The 22,701-nt window shown below is 37.9% G+C and overlaps 4 protein-coding genes across 4 annotated transcripts in view; all 4 read right to left on the reverse strand.

Annotated features, from left to right (window-relative positions):
• The window catches only part of arhgdia (Rho GDP dissociation inhibitor (GDI) alpha), a 9,174-nt gene extending 2,487 nt beyond the window's left edge, over positions 1–6,687 (reverse strand). The window contains exons 1-5 of the mRNA XM_024271577.1: positions 6,530–6,687; positions 1,977–2,172; positions 1,310–1,393; positions 851–927; positions 688–751 (exon numbers count right to left, since the gene is read on the reverse strand). Coding sequence (XP_024127345.1) covers positions 688–751; positions 851–927; positions 1,310–1,393; positions 1,977–2,166 — 415 coding nt within the window. The 5' untranslated portion in view covers positions 2,167–2,172; positions 6,530–6,687. The remainder of the gene's footprint in view (positions 1–687; positions 752–850; positions 928–1,309; positions 1,394–1,976; positions 2,173–6,529) is intronic.
• A 1,171-nt stretch (positions 6,688–7,858) lies between these two features.
• Positions 7,859–10,793, reverse strand: alyref (Aly/REF export factor). Its single transcript, XM_024272490.1, has 6 exons — positions 10,400–10,793; positions 8,887–9,045; positions 8,656–8,803; positions 8,485–8,548; positions 8,236–8,413; positions 7,859–8,152 (listed from the first exon to the last, which is right to left on the reverse strand). The coding sequence occupies exons 1-6, from the start codon at positions 10,640–10,642 to the stop codon at positions 8,138–8,140; spliced, it is 807 nt and encodes a 268-aa protein (XP_024128258.1). The 5' UTR covers positions 10,643–10,793; the 3' UTR covers positions 7,859–8,137.
• A 1,100-nt stretch (positions 10,794–11,893) lies between these two features.
• mcrip1 (MAPK regulated corepressor interacting protein 1) lies at positions 11,894–15,093 on the reverse strand. Its single transcript, XM_024273079.2, has 5 exons — positions 14,717–15,093; positions 13,935–14,021; positions 13,644–13,762; positions 12,668–12,772; positions 11,894–12,579 (listed from the first exon to the last, which is right to left on the reverse strand). Exons 2-5 carry the CDS (start codon positions 13,940–13,942, stop codon positions 12,515–12,517), a joined length of 297 nt encoding a protein of 98 aa, XP_024128847.1. The 5' UTR covers positions 13,943–14,021; positions 14,717–15,093; the 3' UTR covers positions 11,894–12,514.
• A 586-nt stretch (positions 15,094–15,679) lies between these two features.
• LOC112146626 (protein phosphatase 1 regulatory subunit 27) lies at positions 15,680–18,190 on the reverse strand. Its single transcript, XM_024272529.2, has 3 exons — positions 17,094–18,190; positions 16,830–16,980; positions 15,680–16,514 (listed from the first exon to the last, which is right to left on the reverse strand). Exons 1-3 carry the CDS (start codon positions 17,521–17,523, stop codon positions 16,394–16,396), a joined length of 702 nt encoding a protein of 233 aa, XP_024128297.1. The 5' UTR covers positions 17,524–18,190; the 3' UTR covers positions 15,680–16,393.
• Between the last annotated feature and the right edge of the window lie 4,511 nt (positions 18,191–22,701).

Raw genomic sequence — 22,701 nt, forward strand, 5'->3', positions numbered from 1 at the left:
CTCCGGCGCCCCGCGACCCCGGAAGGGACAAAGCGGTCAAGAAGATGGATGGATGGATGGATGGAAAAACCCACTATTTCAAATTCAACTTTTAAGTACTGTTATTTAATATTTTAGATTTCTTCTTTTGAACAAATTTGAGGCAAAACATCACAAAACTCATCTCAATCTGATAAAATGTGGGGACCCCTGATGTATTAAGAAAGTGAGGTTTGGATAAAACCTGAAAATACAGTCTGAAGGAAAACTTTCAAAAACAGGCTACCACATAATACGAGAGTTTATTGGTATTTAGGTGCTCACTTTCACAAATAAAAACACAAAATACATTATAGTTGCAGCAGGATTCTGTTATGAGGGCAGATGTTGAACTGTAATCTGCAGTAGTTTTTCCTCTTTCACGTTTTTTATTTACTTTTTTTAATGGCTGGATCTTGAAAAATCTTGTTTACTCATTTGGTTTTATTGTGAAAGGGCACCAGGGGGAAACAGAATTCACAGTTGACAACCAATATAACTATTTTGTTTGCAGTTTCTGCAGGGCTCAGTAAGTTGCTCCCAGCTTTCACTGAAGCAAAGCAACAATTCTGATCCACACACACACACACACCCACACACACAAAAACAACAAAAAATTAACATTGAACATCTTTAAACAATATAAATAAATAAAAAGTTATTTCTCACCTCTAACTCCTTTCCTGAATGTTTGCTGATTGTACTTGAGGCCTGAGACAATATCCTTGTTCACCTGCAGCAACAATTATGTTTAGTTTGACTCAAAATGTCAAACAAACCAGGCTAAAACATATAATTAAAAAGGTCGATTTGATGAAAACCAGAGGCCAACCTTGAAGGTGATCTTTACTCTGTATTCAACTCCCTCCTTCAGCGTGAACGGATTCTTCTTAAAGTTCTCGAGGTCTCCTGACAGAAAAAAAAAGCATTTCAAACGTTAAAAGAGGTTTTTAGGGTTCCTGCAATGACAAAACTGTCCACCAGGGGTTTCTAGTGAGCTATGTATAATGCAAAGAGACCCCCACCAGCAGTGGATAATTAACCCACTTCCACCGGACTCATGTCATTATTAATTAGTGCACTAATGTAGCCGGTCATTTGGTCTATTTTTACACCAAATTAGGGGATCAATTACACACGTCAATCAGGGAAAATTGAGACTTCCTGCTCTGTGTGGGGGTTGATCTCTGTGTGCATCCCTGCCAAAATAGGTTCATTTTTTCTATGACTGCAAATGTACATTTAAGTTAAAAATATATATAAATAAATAAATAAATAAAAATGCACCCACCCTGTAGGTCTAACACCAGCGGACCAGGAGCTTGCTCACATAGCAGAGTCATCTTTGTCACCTGCACATTTGGGACAGTGGGATCTAAAGAGATACAAAGGAAAAAAGATATTAGTCTTAAACATCAGAGAATATAGCTAAACAAACAGGAAGTGTAAAAATGTTGCAATAGCAACTTCAAAATAAAATAAATTTTAAATTCTATTTTATCAAATATATTCTGATGCAACACAATGAAAGTAAAAAAAATACAAATTTCATATCTCTCTCTCTCAAAATCTATTTTAATGACACCCCCCCTAAAACAAAACAAAAAAACCTCAAAAAAATCATTTTGTTTTTAGGTGCAGCTTTGTCTGGAAAATGAGCCCCTCAGGCACGCTAAAGAATTTGTTTAGTTTGCTCACGTTAAGAAGATTTTCTGGTGTGACATGTAGAGCTCATGCAAAAAAAAAAAAAAACATTAAACATGTTTCTAATGCTTCTGGCTGTGTTTCACTTGGACAAAAAAAAAAATGAAAAAACAGAACTGTTTCCACAACAATTCCCTGACATTTGACGCCCTTCATTATTAGTAAAAACAAACATGCTGAGCAGAAACTTTGAGAAAAAAAAATTGTGACACACTTTAACAGGTTCTCAGTAGAAATGAGTCACAAATACGAACCTGTAACCTTTCCAGCTTTTCCCAGCAGCGCCTCCTTGTACTTCCTCAGGCTCTCGTCATCCTGGTCCAGCTCCTGGATCTCCTGTAAGGTCTTCACGGCAGGAGGTTTGTAGTTGACTGATATTTCTGTATCCTCGTTTTCCGCTGCGATCTGTGCCAAAACCTCTGGTGAGGGCTCTTGCTCCGCCATTGTGTGCTACGATGTGACAGCACACGAAAGGAAAGTGTTAAGACGGATGAACAGGATCCAGACAACACTTCCCGTTTTTCCTCCCCCCGCGATACTTCCACGGCGCATAAAGTAAAAGCATGGAAACTTCAAAGTAAAAGTAGACGGATTCAGCTACGCCCTAAAACTGCGAGTGTTTAAAGAACAGACGGGTGGACATGAGCCAGGCAGGCCATGCGACACCCTCCACCTCCTGGGCAGATGATTACCTGATCTCTAGGACCCCCCCCACTCCTCAAGAACATCTACCTGCTGAACTGCAGACAACCAGCAGTGCTATCACATTCCATGCAGCTGTCACAACCGAGGGTGCAGATACTAAGCAGGCTGCACACAGGCCTCAACAAGTGGACTTCTTTTTTTCTTCTTCTTCCAAGAATGAGATCTAAAACAAGGTGGGAATGAGCGCCTGCAAAAATGAGCTTTAAGGAGCCACCTTTTCCTCTAATTCTGGCAGACTCAAATCAGTCTTCATAGCAGCTCAAAATGTTTGCCTGCTTGAAAACGAGCTCTGCTTTGATACCAACTGAGTCAAATAAAAACCAAAACAAAAGGAATAATCTTTGTGTTAAAGTGACAAACATGTCTGTCAGCGCTAAAGGTTCATCCTGGGTCATTTTGACACTTGCATGTTGAAAGAGAGTTACTTCCTGAAATAAACAGAACAGTGAAATAGGAACCAGCAGGTGCTTTAATAGAGTATTGAATGCTTGTTAGCTCTGATAGCTAAGCAAGCTTCTTTGAAAAAAAACAAAAGGGATCTATCTGTTACTTCCTCTCTATTTTGTAAATAATATGCCCTAAATACTAATACATTTGAAGTTATATATTAAATTGCTTTAAGTCAGTAGAGGTATAATAGCAATAAAGGCTAAAAGTAGCTGGTCGGATATGTAAAAAAAAGACCACAAACTTATTTTATTATTTTTTTTTTTGCTCCTCTGCCTCATTTCTCACCTTACTCTATTATGCCTGGATAGAGCCGAGCATTAGCCCTATGAGAGCTGAAAACATGGCTCACTTTTTCCAAACGGGGGGCCTCCGTCTTCCCATAAAAGCACAAATTCCTTTTCAGCTACTAGCATGTTTTGGTAGATTAGCTCCCTGGTCAGAAAGCATGAGCAAGACCAGACAACACTGGCTACTTAGCGTGTCAAAAAAAAAAAAAGAAAAGCAGGTTTTACTTTCCTTTTTTACATGCTTTACTGTCACAGTACAGGAAATGCTCATTTAAACAACAGAAAAAAGTTCTGGTTGACTGGAAACTACAAGAAAGCTTCCTCTGAAATATTGGTGCATCAACTAGCTTTTTTTTCTTTTAGGACGGCTATTAAAAGAAAATTCCACCAACAGCAAAAACACTAAAATATGTTTCCCAGTTTGTTATGCAATGTATCCAGTCTACTAAATCAGTCAGATTCAACCTCAAATTAGGCTGTCGACCGGTCAAAAAAAGACCTCAGTGTTGCATAAAATGAATTAAGATTTTCCTTAAATTGACTGAATTTTTTGTCCCATGAACTATGCAAGTTGAGTATCTGTGGCAACAAAGCCCTCTATCCAGAAAGAGTCCTGCTGTTGTTCGGGTTTACCGTCATGAGGCTGGACATTGTTGAAGAATTTCACCTGTATAATTCCACCAATATCCCTCCTCAGCTGCAGGATAAAACTATTTTCTGCGCTGGACCAGGGAGCAGCGGAGACCCTGCACACACTCGGGCCTTGGCAGCAGAGACTTGAGATTAGGGTTGTTTCTTAGCAACGCAGCTGAAACCATCAAAAGGTGGAATTCTGGCTAATGGAGCGTTCTGGCTCTTTACTGGGGCGTTCCCTTGGATGTAACAGAGCAGGGAACACTTCCAGGGCTTGTAATGTACGGATTACTTTTGATTAGGCGGCTCTACACAATAATTAGGTTCATGCTTTAAGAACTTTTTAGCAAAAACTGACCCAATATTGTGAGCTTTTAAGTTGTAGGTGCAGATTTTTGGGGTGTGCATGCATCAGGTTTGGATTTCACAGCTATTTTAGTGCCTTTTCCATTCTTCTGTTGTGTCTGAAGTCATAAATCACTTTAAGTAGCAAGGTTATCTAATCACAGAGCAGCCTGCATGTGTCTGCTTGATGCAAGACCAAAAAAAAAAAACAAACAAAAAAAAAAACTACGAAGGTATTTTTTCCCCTGGCTGTGATTCAAACTTTTCTGGAGGGATTTCTTGACTTGAAACAAAGAAACCAAAAGCACACAAATGAAGCCGACACAGGAAGTGACAGGAAACCATCATCTAGAGAGATTGACTGAAGCGCTCCACCTGCTATCATCTTCTCTGTAGCTGCAACACTCAAATTCAATAACTGAGACATCTGGACGATGCAAAGAGAGTTCCCGAGGAGGGTTTCTGTAGCAACATCTTTGCAGTGAATTTCACTTTTTGTGCAACTTCACTGAAATGTCTGTGAATCTCTATTAGTTGATAAAGTAGAAGAAACAAGACAAAAAACAAAAGAAAAAAAAGTGAACATGGAGAAATCTCGTACATTTAAGAGAAATTTGTGAAGTATTTTCTTTCTTTCTCATCTTTAAACGATGGTGCCTCAGTGTCAGGCTCTACTTGCTCAAGAAACGTCTGCAAACTTCCTTTTTTGAGCAAGAGCGTGATGATTCACACTTATGGGCACAAGCAAATGAGCACAAAGAGGCTTTGAAGTGAACTCCAACAGGCTGATTAAACTTCTAATGAAAATTAATTCAAAAGTACCCAAAGCGTTTTTGGTGAAAGCCGGAATAAAATCATGTCCATTATAAAGAACACTTGCAAAGCTAAACTAGCGAAGCTTTGCGGAAGTGTTGCAGCCGGGCTTTTATTGCAGAGCTGATGCAATGCAGAAGTACCCGATCTTAACAGAAGCAGGAAAAGAAGGGGGGTTACAGTACATGACACCAAAAAAGTCTGTACAATCACTAATGAAGGTGAGTCTGATTGCATGTAAAACAAAGCAGCAGAAAGGGAGCCGTGAGGCCAAAGCTCAGGCGATCCCAGGAAGGAGCAGAACAAATAGGGAGCTTTATAAATAGACAGTGAGAAATCTCTGCAAACAGCAACAGGAAGCTGTCAGTGAATAGATGGTCAAGGTGCCAACTAAGTTAACCTACAGGTCACTCCTCTGCAACCACATTTTATATTAAAAATCAGATTTTTATAGCCCAAAAAAACAGAAAAGTGTGTTTTAAAATGGGATTTCTACGCATAGAGTAAAAATAGGTTTTGGGTGCTTATCAGAACTGATAGAAAGAACACTTTCAGAAATAGATCAGAACACTCGAAAAATGAAAACAGGTCTGAGCGACAGCACAGGAGGTCACTGACAATGATTGGAGTGGCTCGCCTAATCGAGAAGTCAAGGAGGAAGAATGCTGCACGTTGATGTGCGAGTTCTTCTGGATAATTGTTCCGTCTGTCAAACAATAACCACGCGCCCATTGGTCCCTGTTAATATTAGTGTCTCGTTCGATTTTTTACGACAGTAAAAAAAACTTATTCCTCTTTTTTTTTTTTTAATCAGAGCAACCTTTTTATGTGCCGTTTATACAGACACCGGAAGTAAAGATTTTAGCTTTTTAGTCACCGCGCGCGCGACTTTAATGTCATCACACTAAAAACAATTCCAAACAAGTTTTATACTTTCCATTGAATCAAAAACAAGTATGAATGGAGCCAAAATGGTGGTTAGAATTTAGGTGTGAGCTGAACAAAATTTGAAAAAAAAAGTGTCGTGTTCCAGGAAGTAACAAACGATGTTCCCTGTGCGGCCGAGCGAGCACATGATAACGACGGCGGTTCGCGGGTATATTTTAAAATACGCAAAACTCACCTTCTCTAAAAGTTTAAGGTCAGTCAATAGACTGTTTTACTCGATGCACGAACCAAAAACTGCAATGAGTTGTCGTTACCTAACTACTACTAGCTCACACCGAGCTCGACACCCGGAAATTCACCACTGACATTTGCTTCTCTACCCACTTAGGGCGGATAACTTTCTAACTTACAAACAGGATTAAGACTAATACTTTGGGATAACAATTATGGCCTAGCCGAATTATTATTTATAGATAAACTTCAAAGCCGCAGAACGGACTGTGGGAAGTTTTTTTTTTTTTTTCCTGGTAAACAAGTACTTCCTTTCACTGAAGAAAGTAAAAATGTCAGGTTAGCTAACTTTTCATTTGCACGTTCTTTAATATTCGCGCTTGCAACAAAATTGCAACCTTTAAAAATATGAACATCTCTAAAAGACTCTAAGGAGAGTTTAAACTTTGTCCTACCGTGTTCTGCTTTCGTAGGCTGGGGCAGTCTCCTGTGAATGGGAGTGAAGTGAAGCGGAGGAGGAAAATCTGAGCAAGCTACGGCGGAAACTCACGTCCGCTTAATGAGTTTCAAAATAAAAGCTACTTCTTTGATTGGGCCGTCAAACCACTCGTACGATTGGATAACTTGCAATACTCTCAGAATTTCTCAATTTATATTATGCTTTGTTGTACTTACATGAGCTTTGTAATAGTTTTGTTACTCGTCTGCTGTGCCATTTTTATTGCCCTATTTTTCTTTCTCCTTGTAATCTTCTGGTGAAGTGTTTGTATGTTGAGTTTTGCTTAGTTTGCTTACAAAAACAATAACGTTCGAATAATTCACTATTTCACAATTTTTATCCCTAGTTTAGGTGCTTTGTATTGCTGTATTTTTATTTATTTTATAAAGTAATTTATATAAAAAATAAATACATAGATGTAAAATGTGTGTGCTCTTTGTAGTATTTTTCAACTGAAACTAAACCATTAAAAGAGAGATGAATCCAACGTATATATTTTTTTCTTTACATAAATACGCAAGTATTCCAACATTATTTAAGAAAAAATATTTGAGAAGTCTGTTTAATACCCAAAATGTTGACAGTAGTGTCTCAATATTTGCGTTTGACCATCTTTGTTGGGATTCTTTGTAGAAACTCATCTTAAACAATTATGGCTCAAAAAAATCTTCCATACAAAACAAATACATTGTTAGAATTCCCTAAAATGAGGTGGCAAAAACCGGTGGCATTATTTTTTTCACTTAAATGAAACAACCGGAAGTTGAAAAAATATGAATTGCTTCCGGAAGTGTGGTGGAAAGTGCAGCCTTTCCAGTTCCGGAAATTATACTAGTTAGATTTACTTGTTCCTTCTTTAAATGACCAGTTAAGGTATGTGCACGTAAATGTGTGAACTTATCGCATAAGCCACTAGGTGGAAAACAAATCCCCAAAAACTAGTTATCAAGCATTTCAGAACCCTAGTTCTATCTCTTAAAGGTTAATAGGTTTGATCATGGGCGACACCTGGTGGCCAAAATTCTTCCCTGAGAAGTAACCACTTAGTGGAAGTGATCTACAGATATGAGAAAAGTAGGACACAGTAGACATGATTTAGATTATTTTTCCAAGTAAAATAGGACACTTAATTATTTTGCAAATTACCAACTTATATTTAAGAATTTTATTAGCCTTTGCTTGCTTCAAAATGAAGTGAAAGCCTTCATATAGACACAACAGAACCAACATTTTTCCCCATAGGCCAATTTAAGTAAAAAAAAAAGTCAAAGAGTACAACGACACCTTTCTTTGTTAATATATACTGCAGGTTTTTATTACAAGTTCCATTCACTACAGGGTTGGGATAAACCGAGAAAACTCAGCTCAGCAGTTAACCTACAGATAAACCATTTTTATCAAAAAAAAAAAAAAAACTTGGTAAAAAACACTTTGGAGTATTTAAAAGAAGAGGCTGGAACAATTTCAATCACAAGACAAGTGTAAAATATTCTGCACATTTGTAACAACCACCCCTTTCCGTGCAGACGGGGAGGGACGACGTCAACTAGGGTGAGAGGTTTCCTTAACTGGTATCCATCTGAAAAAACGAGACGTGAAACAATTAGAAAAGCTGCAAAAACACATTTAAGAGACGACGATTTCCTTTCTTAACAGCTGTACCCTGGCATTGTAGGCATCTAACTGGGCGTCGAGCTCTTCTGCCGATAATGGTTGCTTGGTACTACCGCCGCGTCCTCCTCGTCCTCTTCCTCTTGGACCGCCTCCACCACGGATTCCGCGACCTCTCTGCATGCCTCCGAAGCCTCGATTTCTGTTCATGCCTCCACCTCTGTTCAGACTAGTAAAACAAGACATTCTTAGGATTGATGCAGCATGTTTCTTGTTTACTAAGAAGTCACGCTTACTTACCCCTGAACAGGCCGCCTCTGTGTGTCAATCTGTGATGTGACGAGCTGGATGTTCATAGGCCGCCCTAAACAGATAAATCAGGCTTTAATGTTGGGTAGTGAGACCTCCAATATTGAAAAGAAAAAAAAAGTATCAAACCGAGAGGATAAGATCAAAAAAGGAGAAGTGTACCATCAAGAGGAATGCCATTGTACTGTTTCATGGCTTTCAGGGCATCTGTCCTCCTTTCAAAGTGGACATCTGCTGTTCCAAGGCTTCTTCCTGATCGATCGTAATGAACTGCAGCTTTCTTTAAGGTCCCGAATTCGGCAAAGAGTTCCTTCAATAAAGAGAGAAGGAAAATTAATTATCTACACAATAACAAAACACCCCATCACATCTCACAGAATATGCCAGCTTTACCTGAATGTCTGCGTCCGAGACCCCAAAGTCCAGATTGGAGACGAGGAGCTTTCCTCCCGTTTCAACGCCAGCTCCTCCGCCACCACCAGCAGCCCCATTGAAGCCACTGAAGCCGTTGTCAAACATGTCGTGCTGCCACTTATCGGGAAGCTGTTTGGGCTGCAACAGATGAAAGAGAACGCACCTGCTGACTTCAGGATCCCCCTGCCTCTGTCATTCACAGAGTCCACACGGCTGGGTGTTGGTGCAAGCAGGTGCTCCACTTCCAACACGGCCAGGGTGCTCAGCGGCTTCCCCAAAGGGTTTCCCCCAAAACGCCCCCTTGACCATCCCATCATTACAAGCAGGTTATTTGCTTAAGACAGCATTGCAAAAAACTAAAAAAAAAAAAATTGTTTTTCTTTTTTACAGTTTATAAGGTATCACAAATGCTGACAAATCATCAACTACTCATTCATATATTAATAACAATCAAAAAAGGTTCATACCCACCCCAAAATATTTAAATTAAACCAAAAAACCGTTACAAACTAGCTACCATAACCCCGTTGTTTCTTGCCATCTGCTACTCCACCAACTGCTCTGTCGACATGCTCCTCAGTAACACGAGGGGGTCCCCGTCTGAAGCTGCCTCGACTCCCGCGCTGCGTCGCGTCTCCAGGCTCACGACAGTTCTTTGTCAGGCCACAATATGGCTTTCGTGAAGAAATGTCTTTATGTTGTTACAGGTGAAGATTTTTTTTAGGGGTGAAGAAGCCCATAAGCCCTTCTTTCTTTTTTGTGTGCGTGGGGTACGTAGACGTCCATTTTGAAACCACGCCATTTTGACCGGGGCTTTGTTTGGGTCGTATTATACATTCATTCACACCCTCGGAGTGAAGTTTAAAAAAAAAAAAAGAAATGTGAGGGCATTTAAGAGTCCACGTATCCATCCGTATATGACATTTGGTGAAAAGCCTTCTGGGTAGGATTTAAGAAACCCCGTCAGCCATTCCCGGGGACAAAAGGCCGCCTTGGCGATGAAGCAGAATTTTGGAAGGAATTTGCTTCCATAGCAGTGAAAAAAATACTTGCTGGCAACTTCTCGGCGATGTAGGCATCCTTTGCTTTCCGGACCATTATGCCAGTTGAGGTAAAAAATCATTTTGACGACAAATTTTACTCTAGGTGGCTGGATTCAAAATGGCGCTGAGACCTTCACGATCCGGCTAGTTAGCCGATGTGGCTAACACATTCCCTTCTTCAAGCAGCTTCTTCTTGAAAAGTGGTGCGACACATATGGGTTGTGGGAGAAGGGACATATTATGCAAACAACCTCCATCTATGCTTATCCACAAACTATAGAGCTCTCCTTTTAGGGAAACTCAGCGGTAAGCAACCATTTTTTAATGGCTTGACTAGCTAGGTGATTAGCCGTCAAGCCAAATGGAGAATAGAAGACGTAAACCAGGAATTTTCAGCTTTGACGAAGGTTTTTTTCCTTCCAATGCCCATTCGTCTAACTTTCTCATACCCTGCTATAAGGCGTTGGTCTGCCTCTAGCGCGGCTCAGGTTCTGTCGGTTCCTCATGGGGCCGGATCCTCCGCCTCGGCCTCCAAATCCGCCGCCGCCGCCACCACCAAGACGCCCAGGGCCTCCTCCACGGGCGCCGCCTGTGCCTCCGCGGCCTCGGCCTCTTCCGCCACGGCCTCCGCCTCTACCCTGCCTGTTCAGCTTGATAATGTCGTCTAGAGACATATCCATCTTATCCGTCATTATGCTGCCCCGATAATTCTAAAGCACTATAAAGCTTCAAATTTTCTTTAAAAACACCCTGTACTAGGCTGATCCCTCTCTTCGTCCGCAGATTTACGCTCTCTGGACCAACTGCAAAACACAATGAAAAAAACGCTCACAGGATATAGAAAAGCTGATTGGTTGGGGGCACGCACACTTGACGTCATTACGTTAAAGCCGCTAATGACTCTTTATCGCCCTCTACTGGAAACTATTATTTCTCAAGAAGCCCATACATGGGTGTGTTTAGTTCATAATAAATACAACAAACAAACAAACCAATAAAAATAATAAAAAAATAAAAAAAATCTATATCTGGAAATAAAAAGTGCACTAGTAGGCTTTAAATGTATGCATGGCACGTTGAAAACAAATTGTCTGACACTTAAAAAAAACCACAAAGTTTAGCTTCATATTCCAAAGGAATTTTTCATTGAATTAATACTTAGATGTAACTTTGACCTAAAAAAACTTTCCTTAAATACTTCTTTCATCAAGAACTCTTATTATATTGAACATAATTTCCATCCTCACGACACCCTGAACTGCTGATACCAGTATGTACATTATAAACACAAATCTATACTTTTAACGCATACCTATGGATCTATTGGTCTCTCTCTGATGAGACACATCAGAGCTTCTGTGAAGAAAATAAAATTTACTCTAAGGTATTCATTTTGTGCTGAAAATTAAAAATTAATTTCAGCTATTTCCAACAAAATATTGAAACTTTTGCTATTTTTTGTCAATACTTCAATAAGGATAAAAAAACAACTTGCACATAACATCAACCTCTCAATTCATCCAAAAAAACAAAAAACACTTCTTCTCTTCTTTACTGAAACTTTTCCTACTTTGCTTATTTATAATTATTATTGCTTGTTTCTGATCTCTACAGCTCGGATGCTCACTCTCTATTATTACACTTTTTTTGACTTTCTTTTGTATAACAAAAAAATTTAATGCAGCTATAAAAAAATTCAAAATATTTGTGGTTGTAAAAATGAAAATCAAAGGAATAGTATATCTTTAAGGCCAAATTACATTACATTTTTGAAATTAAGACAAGAACTGTGGGTTGGGTGGTGTATTGGAACCCCTTATTTTTTTTTAAATCTTTTTTCATGTCCACGTCTTTAACGCTTAATCAAAAAAAAAAAAACACTAAAACTAATTTCTGGTAACTTTTCATCAACAAACATACATGAGGGTCAATCCAAGCCAAAGTTCTGTAAAAGTCTTTTATTCAACGTTTTGTTTCCAAGGCTTAGAGGAAAGGGATAAACCGAGAGCCACATTCCTGCATACAATACTCAACAATGTCCATCCCAGGGCAAGAAAAATGTATAATCATAAAAAAGGTTGGCCTTCCACATTATATTTTGGTTTCCAAAACATGCCCACAAAAAGGATATCCATTATGATTATTCTATTATTTTATCAATTGGTTTTCACAAAAATAAAAATAAAAATAGAAGTCAGCCCTTTCATATTTTCCTTCAAAGTCATCAGGGTACATTTGGTAGCAGAGTGTTTTAAGTCTTGTGTCCTTTGAGCCTCGACTTTTGTGCCTCAACCCCAACATTAAATGAAAACTGTGAACTAAAAAAAAAAACGTGAAGAATCGGATCTCCCTGAAATCCATATTCATGTTTTTTTGTTGCTGTTGAAGATAAAAAAAGGGGGTAACATGTTGCTTTAGTCCAGAGTAGAGATTAGATTTGAATTCTGTGTTAGATTGGCCAATGGGGCAAACGTTCTTGCTGACATCGGGCTGATAAATCAAAGTTCTTCACGATAATGGGTGGAGAAAAAAAAAAAAAAGCAAGTGGATCATCATGGAAAAGACTAAGATTTCTTAGAGTCCTGTGTGTTGCGTTTTTTAAGTTCGCTCAGGTCCACTGGTGTAAATGCTGCAAAAGCAAACAGGAACACAAGTGTTACTCAACACCGCTGTGAAAAAACAAAATCAACATTTTGATATTTTTTAATACAACTTACAATGTAAATTAGGGTTAGGGTTCTTCTCCACATACTCCTGTGGTCCGCGGTCGTTACGTTCACTATTTTGTGTTGATCGGATGTCTCGGAGCACACACTGCCAGGCTAGAAGGAATAAAAATGAGAAGGATGGTAAATGTTTTTTACTTGAAGTTTAATTGAATGGAATTTAAAAACAATCCAGTCATATAGTATTGTGGGCTGTGACATAATTCGGTGGGAACAAATTGTAAAGCTGCTTATTTACTTTCCAACACACAAATCTATTTAAGTTACATTTGATATCTTATGTAAAGTTAGGCAAAAGATAAAATATCATAAAGCAAAGCTGCAATATTTTTGACACATGATAACCAAAGTTTATAGTAATTTAGTAATTGTTTTAGAATGACCCCAGACTGTATTACTATCTATCAAGTAAACATATAAAAATATAACTTTTATGAAAAAAGGTAATTCCAATGGAAGAAATTTTAAAGATAATTCATACAGAAAATAAAAAGTTAAGCAAATACCCTTTTATTAACCTTAGAATCAATATAGAATAGAAATTCCAGTCTTTCAAAGACACATTTTCTTCAGGATTATTTTTATTTTAAGCATTAAATACATAAAATAGTTAAAATTTGATCAATTTTCAGAGTCCAGCATCATATTTTTTCTGTCATAAAAGACATCAGGGTCAAAAATAGGATCTATTCTAGTCATGAAATGTAAGAAGGATTCACGTGAAAAATGTAAATAACAGATATAAATGCAACTCTTTTGCTTTAATTTACAGGTAGTTTTTGAGATATATTGGAGGAAGCAATTATTTTTTCTTGAAAGTTTGGATTGCAGTGAATATGAATAATGAAAGAACTGCAATGAAATGAGCATTAATGTGATAATAAAATGATAACAAATACACACACACATGAGCACTTATACACACAGGAATAAAATCCAGTTAACGTTGAGCAACAAGCATACTTACTATCGTGTATAAAGCGCACATTTTCCTCATGTGCTGGAGTAAAGAGCTCCCCAGTATTAGTAGGGGATCGTGGGCTTGAAGTTCTCTTGTAGCTATTCACCATCCTGGGAGCTGATGAGCTTTAAAAGCATGGAAACATCCAAATGAGCAACATAAAGGATTTGATTCAATTATATTTTTTTGTAAACACAATTCTCTTTTACAGAAATAAGTGAAATACATGCTTTATTTAAATATATGGGTTAAAACTGGACCAACAGTGGCTGTAAAGGACCTTATCTACTTTCAGACCTGGTCATTCTGTTTGCAGTCTGTACTCGCTCCTCGCTCCTCTGTGGTGAGTGGATTTGAAGGATCCAAAGATTAAGACGTTCTCAGCTAAATTATAACAATAGACGAGGATAACATGTTATTATGTCCCCGATTATGAAAGTGATTGTCAACAAAAAACATACATTTAAACCGGATCTTAGAAAAAAAACTCGTGCGTCTAAAATAAACTGTATAAAGCAGTGGAGCTGCTGACAGCTCTTTCCTTGTTAGCCTTTCCCGTAAATATTTACATTGAATTTGAATGTCTGATAGCTACAGTTACAAGAAGCCATAACAAAATATGTATATATATTCCCTTTAGGAGGTTAACGCGCTGGTTTTAGGCACTGGAATGCAACGTTTAAAACAGTTTTGGCCATTAATTGACTTTAGCCGCACAGGAGGCTTTTGTTTACGTTTTGATAGTAGCTTCAGTGATGCTAGCAGCAGATTGTAGAGTCAAACCTCTGTGTTCGAAACACTGTCCCACACATACTCCACTTTCGGAACTATATTTGACATTTTTATACATTCCTCACATCAACATTCCGAGACTGACAAATCACAAACAAACTTATTTTAGAAAGCTTGGTGTAGCTTTTTCTGTTAGCTAGCTAGCGATTTGCATTGTGTTGTAGTTAGCTTAAAGGAGCTAATGTTTAATTAAAGTCACCGGTACAGCGAGTTTGTAATATAAAGTTCTCTGGTTGAATATTTGTCCAAAATTACTTTATTGAATAATAATTATTTTTTAGACAAACCTTGGCAGAATTATTTCCTTCTATTTCTTTTTAGAGTGTACGCCGTTATTTCTAGCTAAAACGTTGCCAATGCCAACCAATCATTTCCGGTGTGAAGAGACACGGAAGAAGAAGAATGGTTTCAACCATAACTACAATAACAACAATACACAAATAGGAAAAATAGGTTCATATATTTCTTTAAAAAAATCACTGTTAAATATGAAAAATCACCCGAATGAATAATCATATTTATAACTTTGAAAAAAAAAAAAAAAAAACATGACTATTTTCTAAACCTTGCATCATTGCTAATTTCCTTTTCTTTTCTTCTTTTCTGTCTTTCTTTTAAAAACAGACTAAAGTAGTTTTAACTTTAAAGCACCCCACCCCACCCCACCCCACCCCAGAAAAAAAAAAATCACTTGAACAAAGAATAAGCTGCAGGTATAAGAATCCAAATTCCTTAACAGAAAAAATGTATTTAAAAAATCATGAAAAAAACAATCAAAACACCAAAAGTGATACAATCAAATAATTAAAAACATACAAAAAAAGTGTAGCACTACTTTATATGTTATGACTGATGAGTGATGTAATGATGGTTAAACTACAATAACGTTTCTAAAACTGGTTCTCAAATTAAAGCAACGATACTTAAAAAATATTACTCAAGTTAAAAATTTTCATTGAATACATTTGAAAAATAAATTGTTAAAAAACTTAATACATGCAATTAAGGTTAAGACATTTTGAAGTTTGGGTTAAATATTTACATGCTCCCACTCCAATTATTTTAGAAAATGAAAACTCAAAATATCAAAAACTCTGATATTTCTCAATGCTGAAAAAAAATCCTGAAAATCATTTAATTACAAAAAACCTTCCTGCTTAAAAGCCATTATGTAATCAATAAAACTTCCAAAACTATGTTTTGATTAAATAGTAGAAAAGTTAAATGCAGACAGAACAGCATCTTCCTTTTATTTATAAAAGTGTCTTTATTCATGAAAATGTACAAAATTCAAAACTGCACAAGCGTTGATAAGACTTTGATTTTTACAGGTTTGTACACTTCGTACAGCAAACAACATATTACACGAGCAAAAAAGCTGCAGAGGCAGAGATGCCTAAACTAAATACATTTTTGTTTACTTTGTTCAGATGTCAATAATGTATATATTTATCATTCCAACTGATCTGTAAGAGTATCCTTCTGCCCAGCAGCCAGGATGCATAAAACTGTATAAAACACGACTCAGAATGTATTCATAGTTTGGAAGCAAACATCATACAGAGTGCAACCTGCTACATGAACAGTCACTGCTTAACACAAATACAACTGATGGAATTCCTTCACCAAGAAGCCCATAAGGATAGAAATACAGTTTATTAAAAAAAAATCAGAATATTCCCAAATATGTATTTCTACGTAGAAATGTAAATGCACAAAATAATTCCTTAATTTATAAAGAAGTAAATAAAAATATTAATCTGATAAAAATTGGCTGTTTTCTAAAAATGTTTCTTACAAAAGAAATAGGATGAACAAAAATTGCGTCCCAAAATCGGTCAAATGACACAAGTTATGGTGCAAATATTCTTCTGTTCGGTTCAGTCTGATTGGTTTGGCTTGAAACAGCACCTTCTGTGTCCAGTAGGTTGTGGGCGGGGCTTTTTCATTTATTTGCTGGTCAATCACACACAGCCAGTCTCAAAGAGTTTGGCCAAATCTTTGCAGTCTGGATCAATGAGGTCTGCAGGCTTCTCTCCACTCTCATTCTCAGCTTCTGTGCTTGCTCCCATTGCCAGCAGATACCTGAGAAGACAGCAGAACATTTCTTTAAAAAAATCATTATATAACAGCTCTAGGAACACGTCATAGATCTGTTTATTTAAAGTTTAACTGCTGATTGATCTACTTCTGTGGAGAAACATAAGATTTAATACTTCTGCATGGTTTATATAATAATATTTTAATCATTTATGACATTCTAGTGAAAGTTTTTGTGCAGTAAAATCAAAATTCATTTTTTCATTTAAGATTTTTGCAGGTATTTATTTAAGACATGCTAATTCATAGCAACTCTATCAAATCATTTTCATTTGGAAAGGTTCAAGAGTTAATGCTTACTTGGCAATCTCAGGGTAGCCGTCACTGCAGGCCATGTGTAGCGGCGTCCACCCGTCCTCATCCCTTTGATGGACGTCTGCGCCGTATTTCACCAGCAGCTTCACCACGTCCAGGTTACCCGTCAGGACAGCCTCGTGCAACGCAGCCATACCTGTGCACACATCATCACATTTATGCTTTTTAAAAAAATCATTTCAGACCTTTCTTTAACACCTATAATTAACACTGAGATGGATTGGAAGAAAATGTCACAGCTTTACTCACCTGAATGAAAAAGTGTATCTACGCGCACTTTCCTCGCTCTCATGAAACGTCCAATTTGCTCCAAATCTCCTCTTCGAACGATATCTTGGAAGATGATGTCATTGGGGAAGTGTACAGTCCTCTTGGCCGGCACCACAGGTATGACAGGTGCAGGGGTCTCTTGAGGCTGTTTGCGTTGAGTTGAAGTGCAGCGCAAGGCTTTGCTGTAAGCAGGGCTGTACGTGGACGCAGCTTTGTAGGAGGGCGTGTAATGGGACGGGGTGTGATACGAAGTGCTGTACTGTGTCGGGGTGTGCTTTGATACTGCAGCGTATGTGGACGTCGTGGGTGTGTAGTGTGAAGGGCTGTAGTAAGACGGTGTGTGGTACGTTGGGGTGTACTGGGAGCTCCGTGTGTATGATGTCAGCGGTACGTGGTAGTTGTACTTCATCTTTGCAGCTTTGTCTCCTCCTTTCACTCGGAAATCAGGAGGAGAAATCCAGATGAGCAGAACAATCCAATGACACAGCAATATCCTTTGTCCTTTTCTGTCTTCGGATCACTTTATCCTTTGAGGTTCCAGAACTTCAATAACTCCTCGTTTTTAACCCACAGTTTTGTCTTGCTTATTGTTCATGTCTCCTTCCAGAATAAGTAGTTTGCCAATCAGCCCTTGCACAGATTTGCAGTCTGATAAGGGCAAGCCCGACAGCACGTCTATATAGCCTCTGTGGCGCTATTTTGAGGGTGAACATCCAGTGACTTCAGCTTTCAAACGAGTGACCCTCACCCAGCTCCACCCACTAATGTAGTCGCACGTCCACTGACATTGCAGACGCCCCCCTCGATCATAAAAATGTTGGCAGTGCCGATGTTCCCCCTGAAGCTCACCACAGACGTAAACATCTAAACAACTTACAAACCAGAGCCCGTTGGGAGTTGAACACTACACAAACCGGTTTCCCTTCTCTTATTTTCATGAGACGGTACACCGTGTGTGTTTGTGTCACTTTTCCGAGAATACGTTTATTATTCTGAGCAGGTAACCTGAAGCGAACAACAACAGCGCATGATCGTTTGACATGTTTATGATTCGTCTCCGTCCATCACACCTCGTATTTAATGTTTAAGAGAATATTTTCATTTTTCACTACTGTTGGGTTGCTGTTTTTTGTCAATCTATTATCTTAGACATTGCAACACCAAACAATTTGTAATATATCTATCTTCAAAAAAATAGGCATTTCAAAGTTTTTGTAGGGTTGCAGTATTAGCTGAATGAGGAACATTTTATTTCAGATGTCTCAAAAAAAGTCATAAAGCTTTCATGAAAAGAGGTGAGTGAAAGTTAAGCCCTCCATTGAAAAGGTGCTTTAGTAATTTGAAAGTTAGGACAAAAACACAGTGTGTTCCACACATGATACACGTGGTCTTTCTGACTTTGTACAGTAGAGGTGTTGCACGTGTGAATGATGTTATAACTGTGTCGGTTGCACCAGCTGTCCCCATAAACACCCATGAAAAGTAGCTCTAACTTGTTACAGAGACTTTTCTCTGAACTTTTTTATATTTTATAGATGTTGCCAAAGTGACAGATGCAGCAGCAGAGCCGCCATCCTCTGATTTTCTTTAATCCCAAACAAAAAATAAAAAAACAACACGTTCCTTGATAAATCCTTCTCTGTGTTTGTCTTTGGTGCTGCTAACAAAATTCATAGCTTCGGGAGCATCTGCTCTTCTTACTTGTCAATATTTGTACCACTGCTCTCTGGCAGCATCTGTGCAACTCAAATTGCAAAGAAGTTCAAAGCTAACAGCCACATTTTCACTCAAACTATTAAAAAAATAATATTGAATAAAGAATAGTCTCGCTCCATATATCTAGTTATACAAGCTAGTTACTCTTACTGCACTAGCAATGGTTGTAAATTTGATACAGTGTTCCCACACTAGATATCGTGATTCACCTTTTGTGCTTTTGCAGATTTTTTTCAGTGCAATTTTGCATGCTTTTGAAGCAACCCAGTTTCTGATTGACTGAACACACCTGTTCCAGGTAAAGAGCAATTACTGAAGCACAGTTAGCTGAAAAAAAAGCAGGGACCTAGCCCTCGAGGAGCAGGGTTGGTGACTCCTAGTGAATACGCTAATGTGGCTAACGTGTAGCCATATCAGACTTTGTTTTTTTCTGTTTACATGTTACTAACAATGTCAGGAGTTAGCGTAGTCACAGTAACATTTCTTTTAATGCTATCAGTCTATTTTCTATGATTTGCAAACAAGTTTGGGAGTTATAGTTATTACTATTATGCTAACTTGTAGAGGTGTCGTACTGTTTGTGTTATCCTAAACGTTGGGAGTTAACATAAACGCAGTAATATTTGTTCTAGTGGTATCAATTTATTTTTCTACGAGTAACGAACAAGGTTGGGAGAAACAGATATTGTAAATACGCTAACGTGGCTAAATGGTAAAATGATTTATACTTGTATACCCCTTTCTGATCTTCCTTGAAGGCCCAAAATGCTTTACAGTCACGGTTCTGTTCATCCATTCACACTCACACACTGATGCCAGCTGTGCCACCGAACACGGGTGCCAACCTTATAACCACTAGAGGCAACGTAGTGTTCAGATTTTTGCACCAGGACGGTTTGACACATGGGCGGGAATTGATCCTGCAATCTTCTTATTCAAGGTCAACTGTTCTGCAACTGCACCACAGCCACCCAACATGTCAGACTGTGTTTTTTAAGTGTTATTAACAAGGCTGTGAGTTATCCTAGTCACGATAGCATTTATTTAAGTGGTATCACTCTGTTTTTTTTGTTGTTGTTTTTTTTTTACAAGTTGCAATCAATGTTGAGAGTTACAATTTGAAAATGTACTATTTATTGACCGTGCACCTTATAATCCAGTGTGCCCTAAAGTGTTCAAAATATAGTGCATAAATCTTTGATCCCCAGCAGATCTTTGTTTTCATTCTATAACACTGGATGTATTTTTCTGCAAAGGTTTGAACTTTGAGAGTTCAAACAAGACACAAAAGTCTGAAAATGTTTGTGTCTGTCTGATAAATGTGTGTAGTGACGGAATTTAAAACATCTATAAAAACATCTACAACCCTACTTTGCGGATTTCATCTATCGCTGGTTATTTATGGAACATATCCCCCACGATAAACTCTATTCAGGAACATGAACACTTGTGTCTTTTCAGGGATTCCCATGAGGAGTTTTAGCAGTAGTCGTCCCAGTTTTTCCCGTGGTAGTGGTGACCTCACCAGACGAAACAGACACTTGTTAACACATATGTTCCCTACATGCCTATGTGTGGGGGTGCCACATTATAGCTTTGGGCTATACATAGTGTCAGCCCAAACATTCTCTCTGGACTTGCCCTACAGAGATTTTACAAATTACCAGCTGGTCAAAGATCTTCATGGTTGTATAGATAATTGATGATTGATGGAGTATTTGAGTTTTAGCCTCTTTTAAAAGTCACCAGCTTTTTCATTGATCTGTCTTAGTTATTGAATTGCAATAGCTGCTTTTGTGAATTAACTGTCACCCTGCCCTCTACTTATTTTAATTTACTAATCTTTGTACTCTAATAATAAGTTATCTTAGATAATACCAATGAGTCTTTGTTGAGTTGTTCGTGTACACTTCGTGAATCTACTCAGGTTATAATTACACCAGAGCATTTTGGCTCAAGGTTTCAAATGAGGAGGGCAAAACAACCACCAATCACACACAGCCCCACACATACCAGCAAAGAGACATCAGTTTCACACCCTCCTTATTTAAAGTGTTGTTTGTTGTGTGCTTTATGGTGCCTCTTAGAAAGGCCACAATCCAAAATGTGCTAGCCTAATAATAAATCTACTGCATGCATGGATGCTGGAGGTCTGACCCCGTCATGCTTCCATGGGATTGTCAGTGAAGGGGACATTGCACCAGCAAGTCCATAGACATGGCAGAAAGCAGGTTGAGGGGGACTATAAAATGTAATTTAGACATGCATTTTTTGTGGAATGTTACAAATTCAGGGTACCAGTATAACAAACAGTTTTAAAGGTCAGTGCGATTAAGTCAAACGTAAAAGATTCTGCTTGAACAATCACTAGCTTCATTGTTTTGGAGATGATGAATTTTCAAAGGTCAAGCATGTTCTCCAAAAATGTGTTGAGTAGCTCTATTTCGGTTTTTTTTTTTATCCTAAGCAATCACACTGTCTGGACTTCTGAGTGACAGCCTGGGCACTGCTGTGTTTCCTAAGAGTCAGCTCACAAACACACCTGGGTCCCTGAAAGGTAAGAGCTGTGGGGATTAGTCTGCATTTGGATCTTGACACGCCTGTTGGGAGACACTTGCTCAGCCTGAAGGATCTGGTTACAGCACGAGCACGGGCCACAAAAGCAGGCCTGGAATCTAAATCAGGAGGCAGTAATCCTTTGTCATTGAGTGAAGCAGAGGGACACTGGGATGCATGCTGCAGGAGAAGCAGTTGCATCTTGGGAAATTCAAAGTGAGACACTAGAAGCCTTCAGCTAAATCCTGGACATGATATTAGTTGTTGAGATAGAAAGAAATCCTCATTCTGGATCTGAGTTATAAGATTTCAAACAGGGATTCTGGGAAATTGATAGACGGTTCTGTTATTCGGTTTCCAAAACCTTATTTAATAACATACTTTGGTTTGCATCACCATCAGAGATGTCTTTTTTATTATTATACGAGACACTAACAGAAATTAAACTACTTTAAAGCAGCTACAACTGTAAAAACTAATATCATTCTATTGTTTTCTTTACATTTTAATTAGTTTTTTTCTTCACAGTTTCTCATAAAATTGCATCAAAGTTTTTGTTTCACATTAATTACATTTTATCATATATATATATATATATATATATATATATATATATATATAAAATGGTGATCAAGATTTTTTTTAAGATATTTTTTAAATAATTTAACTGGAAAAAACATAAGTATTAATTTTGGTAAAACCCTGTCTATTCATTTTTATAAACACATTCAAATTGTTAAAACCAATTCATAAGTGGTGTTGTATGTCAAAAGTCAGCAGATAGTGAATTGAGCCATTTGCTGTTGAAAATGAGCCGAACTGTCATCTGCTGCAGCACACATGGCGTGACCTTCATGGTTCCCATTCCAGTGGCCTCTTAAGTTCCGGAGGCCCCCCAGTCATGAGCTCATAGTTTCCATGGGAATTTATCAATATTTGCTGCATTTGAACATCTTTCATTTTCATTATTTGCCATAACTTAATTTTGTAAGAAACTTTTAAAATAATTATGTTGCCTTTTTTTGAAAGAGGTCAATTAAAAGGTCATTTTTCTTTTTTTACAACATTGCTTAAAAGTTTTTTGGAGGTATATTTTTAAAACTTTCTAGATCAATATGGTTAAAAGTACATTAGATAAATACGATAAACTAAAGCTACTTTCACAACAGGCTGAAGCAACAGCTTCCAATGAAAAGTTTATGTAAATGCTCAAATATAGGCTTCGGGCTTCTGTGTTCAAAACGCTGTTCACACGTTGCTACGCAAGTTGTTAAGTCCGTTTCTGGGCTCTAAGTACAAAACGTCCCATTGAACG

The sequence above is a fragment of the Oryzias melastigma genome, linkage group LG8, assembly GCF_002922805.2.
Source record: "Oryzias melastigma strain HK-1 linkage group LG8, ASM292280v2, whole genome shotgun sequence".
Taxonomy (NCBI): domain Eukaryota; kingdom Metazoa; phylum Chordata; class Actinopteri; order Beloniformes; family Adrianichthyidae; genus Oryzias; species Oryzias melastigma.